The sequence below is a fragment of the Ambystoma mexicanum genome, chromosome 5p, assembly GCF_040938575.1.
Source record: "Ambystoma mexicanum isolate Mex_15411 chromosome 5p, UKY_AmexF1_1, whole genome shotgun sequence".
Classification (NCBI taxonomy): Eukaryota; Metazoa; Chordata; class Amphibia; order Caudata; family Ambystomatidae; genus Ambystoma; species Ambystoma mexicanum.
This window is the reverse complement of record NC_090930.1, coordinates 424,695,747-424,716,145: the sequence shown is the minus strand read 5'-3', so window position 1 is coordinate 424,716,145 and position 20,399 is coordinate 424,695,747. Positions and strand designations below refer to the sequence as shown.

The window sequence follows — 20,399 nt, the reverse complement described above, 5'->3', positions numbered from 1 at the left end:
ATCCTTGCCCTCGGGGGCAGTATTGCCACCCAACGGCCAGGGGTGAGTGATCCGAAAGGACTCCCGCCTTATATTCTGCTAGGGTACACTCCATCACCACGTCCAACGTAAAGACCTAGTCCAATCTCGTATGCAATTGCTGCGGGGCAGAGTAATGCGAGTATTGCCTATCCTGGGGGTGTCTGGTTCTCCAAACATCTGCCAGACCAAAATCGTCCAGCAGAGTCTGCAGCGCTTTAGCCGCTGGCGCAGGTCTTATCCATTCTCCCATCCGATCTGTCTACCCCAGGGTCCAGCACACAATTAAAATCTCCTCCCCAGATCACCGCCCCACCCATGCATAGGCTTAGGTTATGGCACAGAGTTCTAAAGTATGTTGCCGTGTTTTGGTTGGGGGCATATGTATTCACAATACTTATCTCTCTGTTCTCCACTAGTCCCCTCAATATGACCATCCTCCCATCTGTTTCCACCACTTCCTGTAGCTGTTTAAATGGGACGTGCGGCGCCACCCAAATGAGTACTCCCCTAGCCTAGGCAGAATATGCCGAGCCCACCACAACTCCTTTCCATTTCTTCATCACCATCTCCATCTTTTCCCGTGTCAGGTGTGTCTCTTGCAATAGCGCTATATCTATTTTTTGTCTGCGCAGATACAACATAACCTTATTCCTTTTTAGATAAGCGTTAAGACCCCTGACGTTCCACGTAATAATTTTAAGGTCCCGCATGGCCTATTAAAATCCCTTTCCTCCTCTCACCAGCGCAGTCCAGATCCCACTTCCATCTCAATCTATATAGGCTTGCTTCCCAACTCAAACTCCCTTCAACTACAAACACCCTCAACTCCCTCATCACCCTCCCCCCTTCCCTTCCCCAACTTCACCCTCCCCAACTGTTGCCCAGCTCCATACCTCGATCTCGGGCACCCCCGCATCTAGCCCTTTCTGGTACAACCCGTACTCGCAGCTCAGCAGGGTTAGGCCGCCCTATTGGCCGCCTTTCTACTAAGTCTCGGGGGTAGGTAAGTGTGATCCTGCCGCTCCTGTTTGTAAAAGGTTACTACGCCCATTACCTCAATTTTATTTAGCTTTTGACACACTATATTCCAGTCCCATAAAGTCACAAAGTTCGAGGGCTACGCCATGTCTATCCAACAAGTCAAGGCGCTATATCCGGGCTCCCCACTCATCCCCTCCCCCCTCCGGGTACATGACATAGTGTCTTCACTTATCGTGTTCCTGGGATTCCTGTTCCTCGTTACGCGCCGGGCAGCCTTGTAGATCTAACCACGATTCCACATCCTCCGGGGAGTCCAAGAACCGCGCTCTGCCTTTTGTGTAGGACTTTCAACGTAGTCTTCTCTTGACCGCAACATAACTAAATCGCTGCCTTTGTGCCAACATAGTGTAGTCTGGGTACGCCGTGACCCTGGAAGAGGCCCTCTATCGTGCCGCCCTTACGTAAGTACTCAAGATCTTTTCCCTATCTCTGTAATTCAGAATTTTCGCAATTATCTGCCTCGGTGGAGCACCAGGCCGTGGTTTCCTCATGAGGGCTCGATGTGCCCGCTCAACCCTGAACCCCTGCGAGAGTTTGTCCGCTACCACTTCCTGCAGGATCATGGTCTCCACGTAATCCATGGGGTCCTGGCCCTCTTCTCCTTCTGGCAGGCCAACCACTCGGATGTTGTTCCGTCTCGCCCGTTCTTCTGCTTCCTCCACCCTGTTTTCGAGGTTGGCAACCTGCTGTTTGAGCACGTGGACCTCCTTCGCGTTGTTCGTGCTTACTTCAGTGTTGATCTTTACTGCACTTTCCAGTCCGCTAGTTCTTTCCGCCAGCGCTCTAACGTCCTGCCGCAGCAAGTTAACTTCAATCCCCACGGCATCTATTTTGTTTTCCAGGGCTGTCCGCAGTTCCGCCATCGCCGTGCCCCACTTCGCACTCAAGTCGTTATAGCTGCCAGGACTTGTTGATTTTCTCCTCCAGAGGGGATCAACCCCCGATGCCTCTCCCGTCTTTTGTGTCGGAGTTGAAGGGGTCCGTTGTGCCTTCGCATAGGTATCCATAGTGGGTTGTTTACTCCTGGACTTCGACCCTTTCACAGACATACTGCCGTCTCGCTGTGTCTAGCACCAGCACACCTATGTCGCTGTGATCACACCATTTCCAGACAGTGTTTGGTGGTCTCGGTGGGCCACTCTGCCAGGCTCAATCCGGGAATGGGCTGTGTCCTCCCACGTGTCCTCTTTCTGCCCCGTTTTCAGTGGCGCGCCTCCGGGGCCCGCGCTCCCAGTGGTCTGAACTTTCCAAGTACTGCCACAGCAAAAAGGATTCCTTTCGTGTGCCTTCTTGTTATATTGCGGCCATTACAATCCGCCCCTTCCGTTCATACCTTCCTGTGTATGCGAGTGATGGTCAGCCTCCTCTGATGCTTTCTGCGCACTCTGGCACGCGCGATTTTACCTAGTAGTCACAGTGCCTCCATACAGCTCAACACAAGTTGTTTATTTAATGTCTTGGCCCTGGGTGGGGTCTGTACCCGGACACGTGATACAGCCAGGCCAGCTTCCACCACGCTATGGTGCGCTGTCATTGCCCAGCCGATCAGCTCTAATTTCAGCCTGTTGTTAATATAAGCAGTGCGCACCTTCGCGCGCCTAAAGCCCAGTCACTGATGTAAAAAAGCAGTTGATTTGATACTCAGTACCGTTTGTTGGGGGCTCGGCGCATCGGTCGTGTCCCGGGCATAGGCGTAACGTTGCTGCCCACGGGACCACACCGCCCGCCAGTATATGCCGCTCAACGCTGCTGACTGCCTGCTTCCCCCGCCGCAGCCCGCTCGTGCAGTTGCAGCTTCCAGCGATCTTCACACGCTGCTCTGCTTAATAAACGGACGGGAGCTTCTCTACCACGAGCGCTCACTTTTACCTCGCATCCGTCTGTGGGTGCTGCTCAATGTCCAGCCGGGGGGCACCGCTTCTTCCCCTGCAGCGCAGAGCAATGTTCGGCTGCGCTCACCGCAGCCGACGCCTCCGCACCCAGGACAGGTTCGGCAGAGTCCCGTAGTCTCCTCCGGCAGCGGGGAGCCACCCCAGTCCACGGCGCTCCCTCGTAAGCAATGTAGCAGTCACAGGCTGTTACTTGTACCCAAGCTCAGGACGCCCTTTCAATAATATAATACAAGGCGAAGTTTTCTCCTCATTACTGCAGGCAGCCACCTCGCTCGTGCACCGTGTCCTTCAGCAGCAATCTGGTATCTGTAAGGCTGCTGTGCCGCTCCCTTTGTTGTCCGCCATCTTGGCAATAATGTATCAACACGGCCGCCACATGAAAAGTCAATTATCTGCCGATCCGCAGACACGGTTAACTTGCCCTTCAGGATTCCTTTTGTAAACCCATTCCAACATCCTTTTCTTTCGTTTCAAGCCTCGATTGGCATTTTTGTAGCGTAGTTTCACGGATGTTTGTTGGATCATCAGGAGCACTGCATGGAGACACAGCCTAGTCCATGGCTAGTTAGCCACGTCCCCCCATTAATACTAGTCATTGGTAACATGCGCTGCCACTGTTGGGCACCATTGTGGATGTAGACTTCCTTTCATACTGTGGTTACTAATGTATTATTTGATAAAGCGTGTTCTTGAGTGGCACTGTTAATATAAGCAATTACTAAATGATTGTGGTGCTATCCGTCTCTAAAGTACTGACTTTTATGCTATGTGTCACTGAGCCACTGGCCTAGGTACTGTAGTGGGGATTCCATCTCCAGCCCTGTGTGTTCACCTCATCTTCCATTTACTCATATTGTGCCAGCCCGCAAATGAAATGTACGCTTACATGGATTGAAATTCGGCTTTGTTGACCAGGAGCATCCCGAGCTGGGTAGGAGCTACGCCTGGAGATCCAGGAGCTAGCACATAGTGCCCTGCAAATCTCACTGTTGCATAAGATGTACTCGAACTTTTAGTCCATTATATATTATCCAATATGCTTTAAATGTCTTGGGCGTCGTTTATTCTCTTTTTAATATACATTCCCAAATCTACATAGTTAATATTACATAGCTGTGTTTATATGGCAGCACTTGCCTGGGGAGTCGCAAGTAGCTCTTTGTTTGAAGGTAACTAGGCTCCTCTTGTCTATAACCAGGAACTAAATAGCTCCCAGCAATTTCGAATCCTGCACTGAACGTTTCACAGCCTTCATTATGTGATGTTTAGTCACAAATTCAACATAACATTCACCACCTTGATGGGAGAAGAACCTAGTGGCATTTTCTCTTCTGGATGCACAGTGCTTTTTTTGGTTTCAAATGTAAAATGTGTACCAGCACAAAATCATGCAATCTGATCTTTCTTTTTCAGTGGTTTATTTTGAAGTCACCCACCATGTCTAGCCCTGTTGGACCAAAGAAAATTGGAAGACCGCGAAAGTGTGCATTTTGTAAGTCCACAAAGGATAAGGAATGTGGCATGTTGCTGACCTCTAGCAACCGCAAGGTAGCAGCACATCACAAATGTATGGTAAGTGTTGAAATGACAATTATGCATTAATAGCATGGCTTAGTTACCGAAAAAAATGAGTACTCTGGACGCTTTCTATACTCCATTTTACAGAGTATTCAAGTTGCCACATGTCTGTGAGTCACTCATTGGTTTTCTTATTTTCTGTGCACTCCTGATTGGATTAGCCACTTGCGCCACACTTCATAACATTTTGAAATCCGATGTTGGTAAAACGGATTCCTATAGCAGATTGTTTTTCTTGTGCTCAAGGGCGGTTTACATTTTCTTTGCCTCTGTCCAAAAAAGACGAATCTTTTATTTTCCAGCCTCTCCTATTCCTTCTTGACCATTTTAGTTTCCTGGCTTTTCAACCAATACCTGGCAACTCTCGCCCACTGCATTGCCATTTTCTGCTCAAATATCCAGTGCTACGCTGACGACGCTCAACTCATTTTCAAGCTACCCTCTGCCACCACCTCTCCCATCTCTGATTGCCTCACTGCCATTCAAGATTGGTGTGCCGCCAATGATCTTTGTCTGAATGCCAGCAAGAAGACGGAGATCCTCCTCATCGGCACACCTTCACCATCCTTTCCCCTCGCTCTCTGGCGGGCCTCCCTTGGCCCTCCTCCTACCCCCACCTGCGAGGCTAAAAACCTCGGGGTCATCTTTGACTCCACCCTTTCCTTCTCCGCCCACATCTGAGGCCTCTAAAAAGTCAGGTTTCCGACCGCACCTCCTCAGAAGTACTCTGCCTTTCCTCTCCTTCCCCCAGAAGCTCATGGTATCTCAAGCTCTGGTTCTCTCTAGCTTGGACTATTGTAACAGCCTCTTTCTAAATCTACCTGCCTCTACTCTCCGCCCTCTGCAACTAATCCAGAACAGGACTGTGAGACTTGTCCTTGGCCTCAAGCCCCGGGATCGTATCTCTCCAGCTCTGAAATCTCTCCACTGGCTCCCAGTGGATGCAAGGATTAAACTCAAAACCCTCTGCATTGTCCACAAGGCTTTCTGGGGCCTGGGTCCAAAATACCTTCAGCTATCCCTCCGCAAATACCTCCCCTCTCGAGCTCTTCGCTCCTCTACCTCCAACTCACTCAGGGTCAGTCGTTTTTCTAAGAAACGAGCTGGGGGTAGATCTGTCTTCGGCTGGGGCCTCCCTCTGGAACAGCCTCCCTGCCACTCTAAAACTTGAGAACCATCTCCGGTTCCTGAAGCACCTCAAGATCTTCCTCTTTTCTTCTGCCTTCGCTCCCCCTCTCCCCTGCTGATCTGTTCTCTTGGCACCGTGCACCTGGCCACCCTCTTGTCTTGGGCCCAGGTACCTGCTCATCCTGCCACCCTCCCGCACTGCCTCCGGGCCACCCCTTGCACTGGAGTCTGTATCTGTACCCATACAGCCCCCCCTTTTTCTTCCTGCACTTATCAGACCTACCCTGTCTGCTGCCTTAAGCCTAGCACTTGCAAATTGCTGGCTGCATTACCACTGTTTGTTGCCTTTATTATTTATCGGTTTCTCCTGCTTCGCACTTTCCACCTCGCCCCCTTCCATGCACTTGCGCGTTCTCAATGTCACTGGGCCTAGTAAGATCGCCGTTTTGTTCTCCCCTGTTCCCCTCCCTTGTCGCGCTCTGAAACACTTAAGTACGAGCGCGATAGAAATAAAATATCAATCCTGCTCTGTGGTTATTTCCGACTTGCAACCTAGGCATTATTTTTAATTCCTCTATTTCTCTTCCACCCCAAATTGCTTCTATTGAGTCGTGTCGCTTGTATCTGTTCACTATTAGCAAAAATAGGCCTTAAACCTTTTGTTCCACCAAAACTTTACTTCCATCTCGCTGTGTTCTTGTCTGAAGTACTGCTGCCGCCCCCTCTATTTGCTTGCCTAACTTTGCAGAATGGAGTGCAAAGGAAAAAGAGCAACTCCTGGAGTTGAATTATTTGTGTGGAGCCTGTGTGCTTTCTCCCGGTTCTGCCCTTTCAGTTTCTCGCACCCACTCAATGAAATTCTTTCCTCTTTCAATTCGGTTTACTTCTAATCCCTCCCAATTTTAACTTTTAAAACTTCACCTTCTATATACATTTTTGTAAGTAAAACATGAAGCTTTACTTGCTTAAAGCATGGCTGTTTGAACAGAGACCCTACAATACCACATTATTACATTTTTGGTTTCTACTGAATCTTTCTCCTAAAGCTATTCTTGTCAACAAGTGGTTGTGTGCCACATCTTTAAGCTATTGTCCTCTGCGGATTCTGATTAAGCGCTTGCTGCTAAACTCTTGTTTGCATTTCAGGTCACAGATTCAAGTTCTTGAAGGACCAGCTCGTGGGTGTGGGTGTGGGTGTGGCATTAGACTGAAGGTAGTTGGTGGGCACTCGTTCTAGCGAACTTGGGCAATTAAAACCTTTTTTAGACTTTCCTCAGTGCCCTCATCAGATCTAGGTTGTTAATGATTTTATATAATCTAGACTGGACCTCTGCCTCTATTTGCCTGTCAACAAATCGGATACAAAAACTTCAGAAAGTCTAAAATGCCTGGCTAGGTCTCTGGAAACTTCCCTGCTGTTCGCACATTTCTACAGCCGTTAAGCAACTGCCCTCGCTGCCTTTTGCGCAACAATCCAGTTTGTGTCTTGTTCATAATGTATAGCACTCTAGAGTACTTTATTTATTTTATTTCAACTACTTTTTTGGGGCAGAGGTGCTTTGTGGTGTTGCAGTTGGGCAATGATGAAGCATTACGTGATTCTGGCACGGTATGGCAGGATAGTGATGGGGTGGTAAGAGTATTTTTTGAGGGGTGAGATTTGTCCAGCTTGAGTGCAATGGGGATAGTACCATGTGAGAGGAGGGGAGTTGATAATGTTGAGTCAGTGGGGAGCGAGGGTGGTGATGCAATTGGATGTGGCTTAAGGTGGGCATGAACCATCCAGGAAGTGTGTAGGATTTGTTTTGGTCGTAAGGGTGTATGTGATGGAAGGTGTCCCATGTTTTGAATGTGAGCGGGGGGTGTGAGTGGAGAGCAGCGAGTAGGGCTTGCTTGATGTGCATTTTGGATTTGAAGTCCATGAGGGAGTTGTATACTGCTGTAGACGGGTGGAGGGGGGGGGGTTTTGGGTGTGGTTTGGAGAGGCATTTGACAATGTTGACTAGTTTGTGTACGGTTGGTGGTGAATTTGAGTTCCTGGATGTCATTGGTGGCTTTGGCATTGCATACGGCTGTTTTTGTTTGTGGCAGTATTTGAGTGGTGGTCTGGTGGTGCATGGATTATTTTGCCAGGATCTTCCTGGCTTTCTGCTCGATGGAGAGGAGGCAGCTGTTGACCCATGTTTCATGGTGGTGGTAGCAGTAGGGTTTCTTGTAATTTTGGCGGGGGCAGTGCCTGTATGATGATGATGGTGTTGTAATTTTGAGGTGAGGAGGGAATCTTCATGTGTGGAGAAGGGGATTGCTAAGGCTCTGTCTCTGTAATGTGTTCTGGCTGGGGGCTAAGAGGATGTGTGACAGGTGGTGAGGGGTCTTGTGTGGTAGAGTGGGTGTGAAGGGGAAAAGGGTGGTCTGACCGAGACACGCAGATTCAATTCTCCACTGACATGATTTTTGCTTGAAATCAAAAGGTCGGGGTGGTGCCAGCTGTGAGTATGGGGTAGGCGATGAGTTTTTATTTTTTTAATTAAACTTTTTGTTTTCATTGAGACAACGTGATGAACAAAAACCATTGCTTGACAAAGTAGTGAGAGAGCAGCTACAGATAAGACCTCTCTGATCATACAACCAGCGGTCCGGTGAGCAATAAGTAGCAACCCTACCACGCATTCCAGTAATTAAAACCACAGGCCCCTCCCCCAATTGCCCCCTTCCCCCCTCATATTTTCACTAACTTCTTCGGGCACCCCCTTGCGTGATTCACCCTCCTCTCCGGAGCCATGCACGTATCCATTTCTGCCAGCCACCTGGACATTCAAGGGTGATCTGGCCCCCCCACAACAAGGCAATGGCCTTTTCCATCTGTCCCATGGCAACTGACGAAACAGTTTTTTCGAATTTGAAGTCTGCCTCACCCATGTTTCCAGCAACGCACATTTCGAGTCTTTAGAAACTTCGGCACTCAATGTGGCCGACGGTCAGTCAAATGCATTTCTCCCAGAAAATTTGAACCTGTGGACAAACCCATAAAGTGTGGTAGAACCTGCCTCGATCTCCCCTGCATTGCAAGCATTTGTCATCCTCAACCCTTCCCCATTCATGCAGCATTACACGGGAGGTAAGACTCTGTGTAGGATCTTGTATTGTATTAGGCAGAGCCTCGTAGATATACCCTTCCCCTTCTCTGGGGAACATCAGGGCCTCTACCCATCCCTCTGAAGCCAAGTGGCCTATGTCCCCCTCCCATCTATCCTTCAGGTGGGATAACTCCTGTGTCCAGGGTGGAAGTGACCTTGGTTTCAGTGCAGGCCGGGATTATATCGGCCTCCACAATGGAGAACTCTGCGGGACATTGCTCACAGCCGCAGAGACCAAACACCCCCAGCAATACCTAAATTGGGAGAAGGCTTCTCTCCCATACTACATCTGCTAGGGACAGGATCCCACAATTCTGCCAGCTCCTAAAATGACCCATCTTGTAATGTAGGTAAGTATATCATCTTGAAGAGGGCTGCCCTTCCAATCCGGTTCAGTGGTAGGCTCTGCCAGTGTGTAACATCTTGCTTGAATGTATTATCTGGTGTACGTTCAGTTCAGCAAACTCCAATATGTTCCACGTCTGGATCCCTAGATACTTGAATCCAGATAATGACACAATCTGGTGGAATTGCACCCGTTTGTCCCTGTACCAGGAAAAACACTGATTTCTGCCAACTGGCCTTTTTAAACAATGAAGCCCTGATAATCATTCTGATCTTTCATCACTGCACGGCAAGAGACTGGTGGGCTCATGTAGATCAACCGGTCATCTGCGTATAAGGATAGCTGTTATTCACCACCCCATGGCTATCGAAATCATGTCCCGTCAGGGCTGGACCTATTATCGCCTGCATGAACGGTAGGGGGGGTGAGAGGACATCCCTGCCTTGTCCCCCTCCTTATAGAGCAGTGGTCTTCAAACTTTTTGACCCCTAGCCCCCCTTAAGAAAAATTTCTCCGGCCCAGGCCCCCCCTATAAACATGGACTCCAAAATTGTACTCGGTTGCAAATGGTTATCGCGCGCTGGAGTAGAATGGTGTCCCTAACGAAGGAGTGAATGCCAAACACCACGTTGTTTCAAAATCATTGCTTGCAATGATTCAAATCAGATTAGAGGACAAATATTTGTGAACCAAGCATTCTGATTTTGCTACAATAGAGGACTCGACTAAAAATAGTGTTGGATATTTATTTCACAAAAACGAAAACACCCAATATTGCTGTCCTGTAGTAACATTTGCTATGCAAGTGCTGTAACAATTTGTTTCTCAAGTACAACGTACTGTCAATGCTGTCACTTGCAAGTTGGGCAGTGGCATACTGGAGAACTAGTGTGAAGGGTGGGCCTGCCTGTCAATATTGGGTTCTATTTTTCCAATAGCCAACCGCAGGCTTTCTTCCACCTCCAGCTTTGACCAATATTTTGTCTTTAGGGCTGCAAGTGCAGAGAACCCAATTTCGCACAGGTATGAGGTGCTGAAAGGTAACAGTACATTGACTGCACATTTCGATAAAATTGGAAACTCTGCAGACACATGTTGGCAAAATGCCCCCTAATGTGGGGGTCGCAGAGGGAGAGGGGCGCAGGGAGGACCGTTGCTGTATTAATAACGCAGCTCCCCCATGGCAGATTGCTGGACTCCAGCAATCTGCCTTGGGGGAGCTGCGTTATTAATACAGCACCGGCAGAGCAGTTTTGGTCCCCTGCTCGCCGCCTCTCCTCCATGCCCCCTAATGTGGGGGTTGCAGAGGGAGAGGGGCGCAGAGGGGACCGGTGCTGCATTAATAACACGGCTCCCCCATGGCAGATTGCTGGGCCCCAGCAATCTGCCAGGGGGAAGCCGCGTTGTAAAAAAAAAAAACGGCAGGGCAGTTTCAGTCCCATGCTCACCTCTTCTCCTCCATGGGGCATGGGAGTGAAGCTGCAATAAATTAGTTGTCCAAATTGCACACCACTTGTTAAGAAAAAAAGAAAGTATTGCTTAAGGTGGTAAAGGCATTTTAGAAGTATAAAGGTGCAGGGGAGAAGACGACAACCCTGGCACAAAAATTGTAAATACAAAAAAGTCACATGAAATGGTCTCCAAGAGTAAAAGATATTCCTGTCTCCTGCACACTAGGATACTTCAGAGTAAATTGAAGCCTGGACGCGCGCTTTCCTGCATTTGGATCGCGTGTCCAGGCTGCGTTGTGTCCTGTGTTCCTTGCTCCTGCTGCCGCCGCCCGTGAGAGGTGAGTGACCCCTTTATTTACAACGCGGCTCCCCCGTGGCAATCTGCCACAGGGGAGCCGCGTTATTAATACAGTACCGGTCCCCCCTTCACCCCTCTCCCCCTGCGTCTCCCACATTAGGGGGCATGGAGGAGAGGAGGCGAGCAGGGGACCGAAACTTCTCTGCCGGTGTTTACAACGCGGCTCCCCCATCTGCCATGGGGAGCTGCGTTATTAATACAGCACCGGCAGATCAGTTTTGGTCCCCCGCTCGCCTCCTCTCCTCCATGCCCCCTAATGTGGGGGACGCAGGGGGAGAGGGGCAAAGGGGGGGACGGTACTGTATTAAAGCGGCTCCCCTGTGGCAGATTTCCACGGGGGAGCCGCGTTGTAAATAAAGGGGTCACTTACCTCTCACGGGCGGCGGCAGCAGGAGCAAGGAACACAGGATACCACACTGCAGCCTGGACGCGCGATCCAAATGCAGTAAAGCGCGCGACCAGGCTGCGTTTATTTCCTGTTTCATGGCCACGCCCCCAGCACATCGCACTGGCTGAGCATGTGCATGGGAGCCAGTGGCTCCCCATTGCACATGCTCAGTTCAGTGCAGCAGGGAAAAAAAGAGAAAAGCGTTACTCTTCTTCTGCGCCAGGCATCACGCGCCCCCCCCCCCCCCCCCCCCCCCCCCCCCCCCGGCATGCTGGCGCGCACCCCACAGATTGAAGACCTGTTATAGAGAATGCCTTAGAAGAAATTCCGTTAACCCACACTTCTGCTAATGGCAAGGCATACAACAAGCATACCTAACTCATACATTTCTACCCATACGTTCCTTGATACTCCATAGCGAATCCCAGTAAACCGAGCCGAACACCATATCAAAATCCACGGCAAGTAGGGCTATTGGGCCTGAGATCGTGGGAGCCTGCTCCATGGCCACGTGAACCCTGTGCAAATGCGTGTGGATTTCGCTTGCATGAAGCCGCACTGATTCGGGCGGATCAGCTGACCAATCGCACCTAGCAGATGGGTAGCAGGAATTCTTACCAATAGCTTCTCCCCGTTAATGAGCGAGATCGGCCTGTAGGAGGCGCTGATCTGTGTTTTAACTGGCTTTGGGATAACTACAATGCATGCTTTCCTCAGGTCTGCGGGTAGCATGCCCTCCTGCCTACTCTGCTCGAACAAGTGATATAAAGGTACCACCACTATGCCCCCAAGCCTTTTCCATATATCAATCTGGAAACCATTCGGACCTGGGGACCTTCCCGACGGCTGTTAATATTTCTTCCTCCAACAGATCTGCCTCTAGGGCCGCTTGCTGCTGCTTTGCCAGCTGTGAGAGGGTCACTGAGCCGACCGCCCCAGCAGGGTGTCATACAGAGATGATACACAGCGAATGCCCGGGCTATATCTGCATCCTGCACTATCACATGGCTGTTGCCCGTGTTTATTATTTTTTTTTCAAATTTCCTTTCCCCAGCCACGCCAACATTTGCCCTGCCTTGTACCCGGCCTCATCAATCTGGCTTTGCCTTAAATTGCATGCCTGTTTGGCTAGCCGTGTCTAGAACTATGTTCCTGAGAGTTTCCTGGGCTGTCTGTAACGACAGCTGGAAGGCCAGAGTCCCAGACTTTTTGAAGTCCGCCTCTGCCGTTTCCACTGCGTCTCCTGCCTCCCTTTTTTTTTTTTTTATTAAACAATTTTTATTAAGTTTATTTCACAAACACCATAAACCAAACTTGCAGTGCATATAATAACATTTTGAATCTGCATCATGACATCCGTGTCTACTACTTCTCCCATTCTGTCCCCCACGTTCGAGCCTACTCCTTCATATTCTATTTCTTCTTCATCTTGCAGTGGGGATTCCTCTCCTGTGGTCTTTGTTGGGTCCCGATCACTTGACCCAACTTGCGTGGGCCCAAATAACGTAGCTATCAGATTGTTTCCAGGCTATCAAGGTTTCAGCCTCCTCCTCCCCTCCAGAACTACTAGCCTACTGCCATACTGGTTCAGCTTCTGCCCCTTTCTGTAGGTCTTTCCACCATACTTCTATTCTTGGTCTATGGCATGCCTTCCAGCCCATAGCGATTCTACGCTTTGCAAGTATGTATGCCAAGTCTTTTAGTTTACTTACTTGCTTGAGTTTACACGGTCTGGGAACCCTCCCCCCCCCCTATCAGGCATGCCCACGCTGTTTCCACCACTATCTTAATCCCTTTTTCTTCCAGCCTATGTGCTACTTCTGCCCAGAATCTCTCAATCACTGAACATGTCCAGAACATGTGAACCATTCCGGCATTCTCTTCGTCACATTTGGGGCATGCTTGTCCTGTATTTTTTAAATGTGGCTATCCTCTGCGGTGTCATATAAGCCCTGTGGGTTATAAATAGTTGTAACCTTGCAATCCTTGACCCTTTCTTATGGTACCCTTGGGCTCCCTCCCACATCACATCACTCATTGGGTCACCCACCTCTTCCCAATCCTGCTTCAGTTGTACCACTCCCTTCCCCACTTTGGACATCATCAGCTCATGTATTCTAGATATTTCATGTCCTCCTTCTGCTATGTCATATATTGTATCTATGGTGGCTTCCGGTTGATCTTCTAGTACTACTTCGGACCATGTCTCTTTGATTCACCGCACCACCCTATGGTATGTTATATATTGTCCCATATGTAGCCCCGTTTCCTCCTCCAACAACTCAGTCTTTTATCCTCCCCTCTTGCCATGTCTCTCCCATAGTTGCTATCCCTACCGGTTCCCAGTGCATCCTGATCACCATCCGTAGTTGCTCTCATTTCCCAGTCAGTGCAACTAGTGGCACTTGCAGGGAACACAGGGGTGGGTTCTTCATTACCTGACAGGTCCTACACCCTGTGGGGCACAGTCCAGTCGAAACAGCCTGGACTCTGTGGTTGGTTCTTGGCTTGCTATATAGTAGATCTCGTAGTTTGGCAATTTTATACCCTTTCTCTCGTGTGCGTTTTGTAGTTTCCCAAGGGCAACTCTGTTCCTCGTTCCATGCCAAAGGAATCCCCTGCATATGCCATGTATCCCAGCAAAAAATCGCCTTGGTATCAGGTGTGGGATGTTCCCAAAATAATGTAGTAGTCTAGGCAGGACCACCATTTTCAGCATTGCCCCCTCGTCCCATCATCGCTAAGGGGAGCTTTACCCAGAACTTCATACTATTTTCAATACTCTTGATTTCTTTCTCAGTGTTATGTTGGTGCTCTGTCTCCACCGTATGATAGATGTCTATCCCAAGATATCAGACGTGTTGACCTCCCATGGTGTCTGTAAGACAAGTAATTGATCTAGCCGGATCCCTTTGTATCTGCCGAATGGAAATATAAGATTTTGGATTCACTAATATGTCAGAAAGCTCTGCAAATCTTTCCATTAGTTCCAGGACATATTGGAGGTTTTCTTCAGGGTAATGCAAATATAACCGCATATCATCTGCATACAAGGAGATTAGGTGCGGTTCCCCTTTTATGGTGATGCCTATTATGTCATATTGCTGCCTCAGACATATCACCGGGGGCTCTAGGGCTAAGATATACAGCATAGGGGACCACAGGCATCCCTGTCTAGTCCCTCTGTTGAGTTGCCACCTCTCTGATATTACTGCTCCCGTTTTAACCCTGGCCATCAGCGCTATATAATTGTTTAACCCACCTGAGGTACCCAGGTCCTATTCCATAATTGGTCAGTGCCGCAATCAGCCAGGGCCATTTGACTAAGTCAAAGGCCTTTATTGCATCTAACGATACAATTGCCATTTCGCCCTCGTCCCCATTTGCATGTTCAATAACTCGGTGGAGTCGTCTGAGGTTATTGGATATATTCCTATTCGGGACATAACCAGTCTGGTTGGGTTGTATTAATTTAGTAATGATCCTCCTCATTCGGTTTGCTAAGACCGCTGTTAGCATCTTGCTATCCTGATTCAGCATTGACAGCGGTCTATAGGAACCGCAGTCATTGCCAGGCTTATTGGGTTTAGGGACCGGTATAATAATCGCCTCTCATAGGGACTCTAGTAGCCTTCCTGCTTCGTATGCCTCATTTAACATTGCCAATAGCTGGGGGGAGCACCTCATTGCTATACATTTTATAAAATTCACTAGGAGTCCGTCGGCCCCCGGAGTCTTGCTGGTGGGTAGTTGCACCACTACCTCTTCTAGTTCCTCTAGAGCATGGGTGCACAACATATGGCCCGTGGGCCAGTTGCGGCCCGCCATGCTCTTTTGTCTGGCCCGCGAGGCACAAACCCTTTCCTAATGGAGGGCGGCCCGCAAGCAGCATCGGCCGCCCTCCATTAGGAAAGTCTTTGTTGTCTTCCGGGCCGGACAAAACACTGGCCGTCATTGGCTCAGTACACACGCACCACGTCGCTCCTACGAGCCACGTAGTGCGTGTGTGCTGCACCAATGGAGTGCCAGCACTACGGCTGGCGTGGTCCATAAGGCTTGATGCCGGAAGGCATTTCAGCCTTGGACCACGCCAGCCGTAGTACGATTCCAGCTTACCTGCTTTCCAGCACGTCTCCGGTAAGTGGTCTGTTTGTGTTTGTGTGTTGGGTCTGTTTTGCTGTATGTTTGTGTGTGTATGTTGAGATGCAGGGGTGTCGGGTGTGCATGAATGTTTGTTTTGGAGTTTAAGTGCGGTGTATTTTGAGATGCAGGGTCTGTATGTGTGCATGCTTGCTAGTTTGTATGCTGATTTGGGGGTGGGGGTTCGGGTCTGTATGGGTGCATGTTTGTGTGCTGCGTTGGGGGATGGGGGTTCGGGTCTGAGTGGGTGCTTGGTTGAGGGGTGGGGGCCATGGGGCATAGTGTTGGGTTGAGGGGTGGGGGTTGAGGGGTGGGGGCCATGGGGCATAGTGTTTGGTTGAGGGGTGGGGGTGCCATGGGGCATAGTGTTTGGTTGCGGTTGAGGGATCCATGGGGCATAGTGTTTGGTTGAGGGGTCATGGGGCATAGTGTGTGTTTGGGGGTCGAGGGAGCCATGGGGCATAGTGTTTGGTTAGGGGTCGAGGGAGCCATGGGGCATAGCGTTGCACTCCAAGAGTGAACCCAATAATAAAGCTAAAACAGGCACAGCTAGGAGATGTACATCCTTTGCTTTTTGAGGAAACCTGACTCAACGAAGGCCATACTCCTCTTGGGCAACCCAAACAGCAAACAATAGCAGTCCAAAATAACGGAATGTCCAATCTAGGGTCAATAAAATATATATGTTAATTAAACAGACGAGATACAATAACTAAATTAAATAGAAATAAATTATAACGATGGAAAATGTGTAGTACAAAATGGAAGTTTGAAATGCAAATAAAAATCGTTACCCCTCAAAAACATTCTTTTTCCATGTGTTTAATAAAAATTGGGGGTTTAAAAAGCCTCCTGCCATGCCCCGCCTACCGCCCCGCCCACATTTACTTTTCGGCCCACTATAGTCCTCATGTAAGGTACTTTCGGCCCTCTGTCAAAATCAGTTGTGCACCCCTGCTCTAGAGTAATCGGAGCATCCAGCTCCTCTCGCTCCTCTGCGCTAATTTGTAGCAAACCAATATCTTCCGGTGTTTCTCTTATTTTACTGCAATCGCTTCCCTCTTCATCTCCGTAAAGGAGTCGGTAATAGTCTACAAATTCCCGATTAACGCCTTCTTGGGTGTCCACTATGCGCCCATCTTCCTTAGTTATTGTTCTGATTGTGTGTCTAGGGGTCTCGCTTTTGTATAACATGCTAGGGCCCTCCCTGGTTTATCCCCTACTGCATCTTGTGTCTCTATACTTTTTTTAGTTGAGATTACATAATCTCTCCCACTGCCCAGCACATTTCTGTTGCAGCCTGAGTATTGCTTCGTTTTCTTCCTTGGTATTGCCTCCCCTTTTTAACGCTGTTTCTAATTCTTTTTCTGCGTCTTGCAGCTCGGCTAATATCCTTCCTTGTAGTCCCTTGGACTTACCTATGGCTATCCCCCTCACTACCACTTTAAAGGCTTCCCAGAGCATGCCCGCTGTCTCAACACTGCCAGTATTGATCTCAAAATAGCTTATTATTTCCTGTCTCAAATCTTCCCTGAAAATTGTATCTTTCAACGCCTCTGCTCTGAGGCTCCAAGTTGGTATTCTTGCTCTCGTGGGTCGGTATTGCCATACCGGTATCAATGGTGAGTGGTCCGATAGGACCCTTGCTTTATATTCTGTCTGCGCTATTTCTTCATTAGCTCCTGTGTGGCAAACATGTAATCCAGCCTGGTGTGTAAATTTTGTGGGGCCGAATAATGCGAATATTGTCTGTCCTGCAGATGGCGCGCCCTCCATGCATCCTCGAACCCGAAATCCGTTGAGTGACTGCAACGCCCTTGCGGCTGGATCGGGTCTATCTATTTTGCCATCTGGTCTATCCATTTTCAGGTTTAGTGCGCAATTAGTCTCCCCAAATCACCGCCCCCCCTAAGCACATGCTGATTTTGTTGTATAGGGTTCTAAAGTATGCCGCTGTGTCCTGATTCGGGGCATATGTGTTTATGATGCTTACTTCCTTGTTTTCCAACCGGGGCTCTTATAACCATCATCCCATCTGCTTCGACTGTAGATTGTAGCAGCTGGAATAGGACATGCATTGCTACCCGGGTAATCACACCTCTAGAATAGGCCGAATATGTTGCGCCTACAACGGTCCCCCTCCACTTGGATCACCTCCAACTTTTCTTGCGGGAGGCGAGTCTCCTGTATCGGGGCTATGTCTATTTTCTGTCTACGCAGATGCATCATAACCTTATTCCTCTTTAGATAGCTATTGAACCCTCTAACATTCCAAGTAATTACTTTGAGGTCCCCATGATGTATTAGGATCCCGCTCCCCTCACATACATTCCATATCTAAGTTTTTTCCCCCCTTACGTGTAGGCTCGTTCTCCACCACAAACTTCCCCTTAACTAAAACACTTCAACTACTCCCCTCCCTCCTCCCATCCCCACCCTAACACACTTCCCAACTCCAACATTCTCTCTTTTCCGCCCACTCCTCTTCCCCAACTTGCACTTCTACCCCCTCCTATCTCTACCCCTCCCCCACCCCCTCCCATCTGTTGCCCAGCGCCATCCCTGGATCTCGGGCACCCCAGCATCTAGCCCTTTTCCAGCAATTGCCGTACTAGCGGGAGATATCGCCCTAGCGGCGGTCCTACCACTATAATTCCCGGGGGTAGACTGTCTCCATCCTGTAACTCCTATTTTGCTCATCAAGTTAAGCACGCTTAACGCTACCCATTTTGCTTATTAAATTCCACTCTGTGTTCAAGTGTCACCTGCTACCATTTCCTATTACTGGTGGGTAGTTGCACCACTACCTCTTCTAGTTCCTCTAGAGCATGGGTGCACAACACATGGCCCGTGGGCCAGTTGCGGCCCGCCATGCTCTTTTGTCTGGCCCGCGAGGCACAAACCCTTTCCTAATGGAGGGCGGCCCGCAAGCAGCATCGGCAGCCCTCCATTAGGAAAGTCTTTGTTGTCTTCCGGGCCGGACAAAACACTGGCCGTCATTGGCTCAGTACACACGCACCACGTCGCTCCTACGAGCCACGTAGTGCGTGTGTGCTGCACCAATGGAGTGCAGCACACACGCCACATCTAGCCACATCATCGTTATCAGTTCTGTAGTCTCTGCCCCCGGCCACCCCCTCCCGCCTCTTATCATGCATGACTTTTTAATCACTTGTGTTCCTCCCGGGCTTGTTCCTCCTCTCGTTCCGGGCAGCCGTTTGCGTCCAACCATGCCGCCACATCCTCCGGGGTGTCAAAGTGCGCTTTCCCTTTGTGTAGAATTTTGACCTTTGTGGGATACAAGAGCATATATTTGAATCCGGCTGTGCGCAGTCTCTTCTTGATTGCAACATAGCTATAGCGCTGTCTCTGCACCAGCATGGTGTAATCAGGGTATGCGGTGATGGTCGCGGACGCCCTTGTTATCGTCCCTCCTTTCAGAAACAATTCCAAGATCTTCTCTCTGTCCCTGTAGTTCAGGATGTTCGCTATAATTGCTCGAGGGGGGTGGGGGAGGGCGGGTTGCGGTTTCCTCATCCGGGCCCTGTGCGCTCGTTCGATTGCGAACCCTTGGGAGAGCTTGCTAGCTCCTATTTCTTGTATAATCATGTTTCGCACATAGTCTGTGGGATCTTGGCCTTCCTCCCCATCCGGCAGGCCAACCACACGTATGTTATAGCGTCTCGCTCTTCCCTCAGCCTCTTCCGGTCGGTTCTCCAGGTTGGCCACCTGTTTCAGTATGTGGACTTCCTTGGCATTGTTTGTGCTGGTTTTCACTGTGCTCTCTAGGCCACTCGTTCTTTCCTCAAGCGCTCTCACGTCTTGTCTCAGCAGATTGACCTCTATCCCCACTGCATCTATTTTGGTTTTCAGTGCGGTTCTCAGATCTGCCATCACTATTCCCCATGAAGTCTTCAATTCCGTGATGGCTGTTGAGATCAAGTGGTCCTCTCTCGGCAAAACTGCGTCTGCGGCAGCCATACCTTGTGCTCGGGTGGTAGGGGGCTGCTGCGACTTAGCAAATATGTCCATTGTGGGCTGCTCCCCTTGGTTTTTACCTCCCCTTACAGACATTTTTCCACCCTATTTTACCCCAGGATCTGTTTCACCAGTAGTGTGTTGGTCTTTTAAACCCCACCCCCCTCCCCACCTGCTGCAGCTTCTTCTGCGTGGTTGCAGGCCTACTATAGCGCTGCCCGTCTTGCGCTTGCTTGCGTACTGGTCCAGTCTGCCTTGTGGGGGGGTTAGCCGCTCTCGCTTCCTGTGTAATGTTGACAGCCTTCCCCAACGCGCTATTATCTCTTCTATTGCATTTTCACTGTCCACTCTTCACCCCTTTACAGTGCTTGCTTCCTTCTGGGCCTCCCCTCTTTGGGTACAGGTGGCCTCATGCCATCAGCCGCAGTGAGTTATGTGGCCAGCTTATTTGTCATCTGGACATGCCCCTCAGTGTCACCCCTCCAGTAATCCGTCCTTATGCTCACTGGCGTGGGTTGGGCCACAATCTGTTCTTTTTCACCTTGCAGCCCCAGTTGGTGCCCATGCACTTGGATTGGGGCTTATTGGATATCTTATTCTGTAGCAGCCATATGATGCTACCAATGTTCTGTGCCTACAGGGCCTCTTTAGGTGTATGAGGCGTTTTTACCCTGCTAGAAGGGCAGGTTTCCACGCTCACGCCTTCTGCTTATAAGGTCATTGTGTTCAGGGCCGTGTTGCCCTTCATGTGTTGGGTTAGCCGATCGCCTTTCATGTGCACTATACAGTGAAAGTGAGCGTGTTGGGGGCGAGGGCAGCGTTGATACAGCCGACAGACACATTGACAATACATTGTATCATTTCCACTTCGCAGCGCGTTTCCATCCGCACCGGCAGCTACATTGTACCCCTCCGTGTGGCCCGGCGAAAGCCTTTCTGTT

At 49.6% G+C, this 20,399-nt stretch overlaps 1 protein-coding gene across 2 annotated transcripts in view; it reads left to right on the top strand.

Moving 5' to 3' along the window:
• The window catches only part of PHF6 (PHD finger protein 6), a 518,975-nt gene that overhangs the window by 60,589 nt on the left and 437,987 nt on the right, over nt 1-20,399 (top strand). For both annotated transcript variants that reach the window (XM_069612825.1, XM_069612826.1), the window contains exon 2: nt 4,368-4,526. In XM_069612825.1, the coding sequence (XP_069468926.1) occupies nt 4,392-4,526 (135 nt within the window). In that variant the 5' untranslated portion in view covers nt 4,368-4,391. The remainder of the gene's footprint in view (nt 1-4,367; nt 4,527-20,399) is intronic.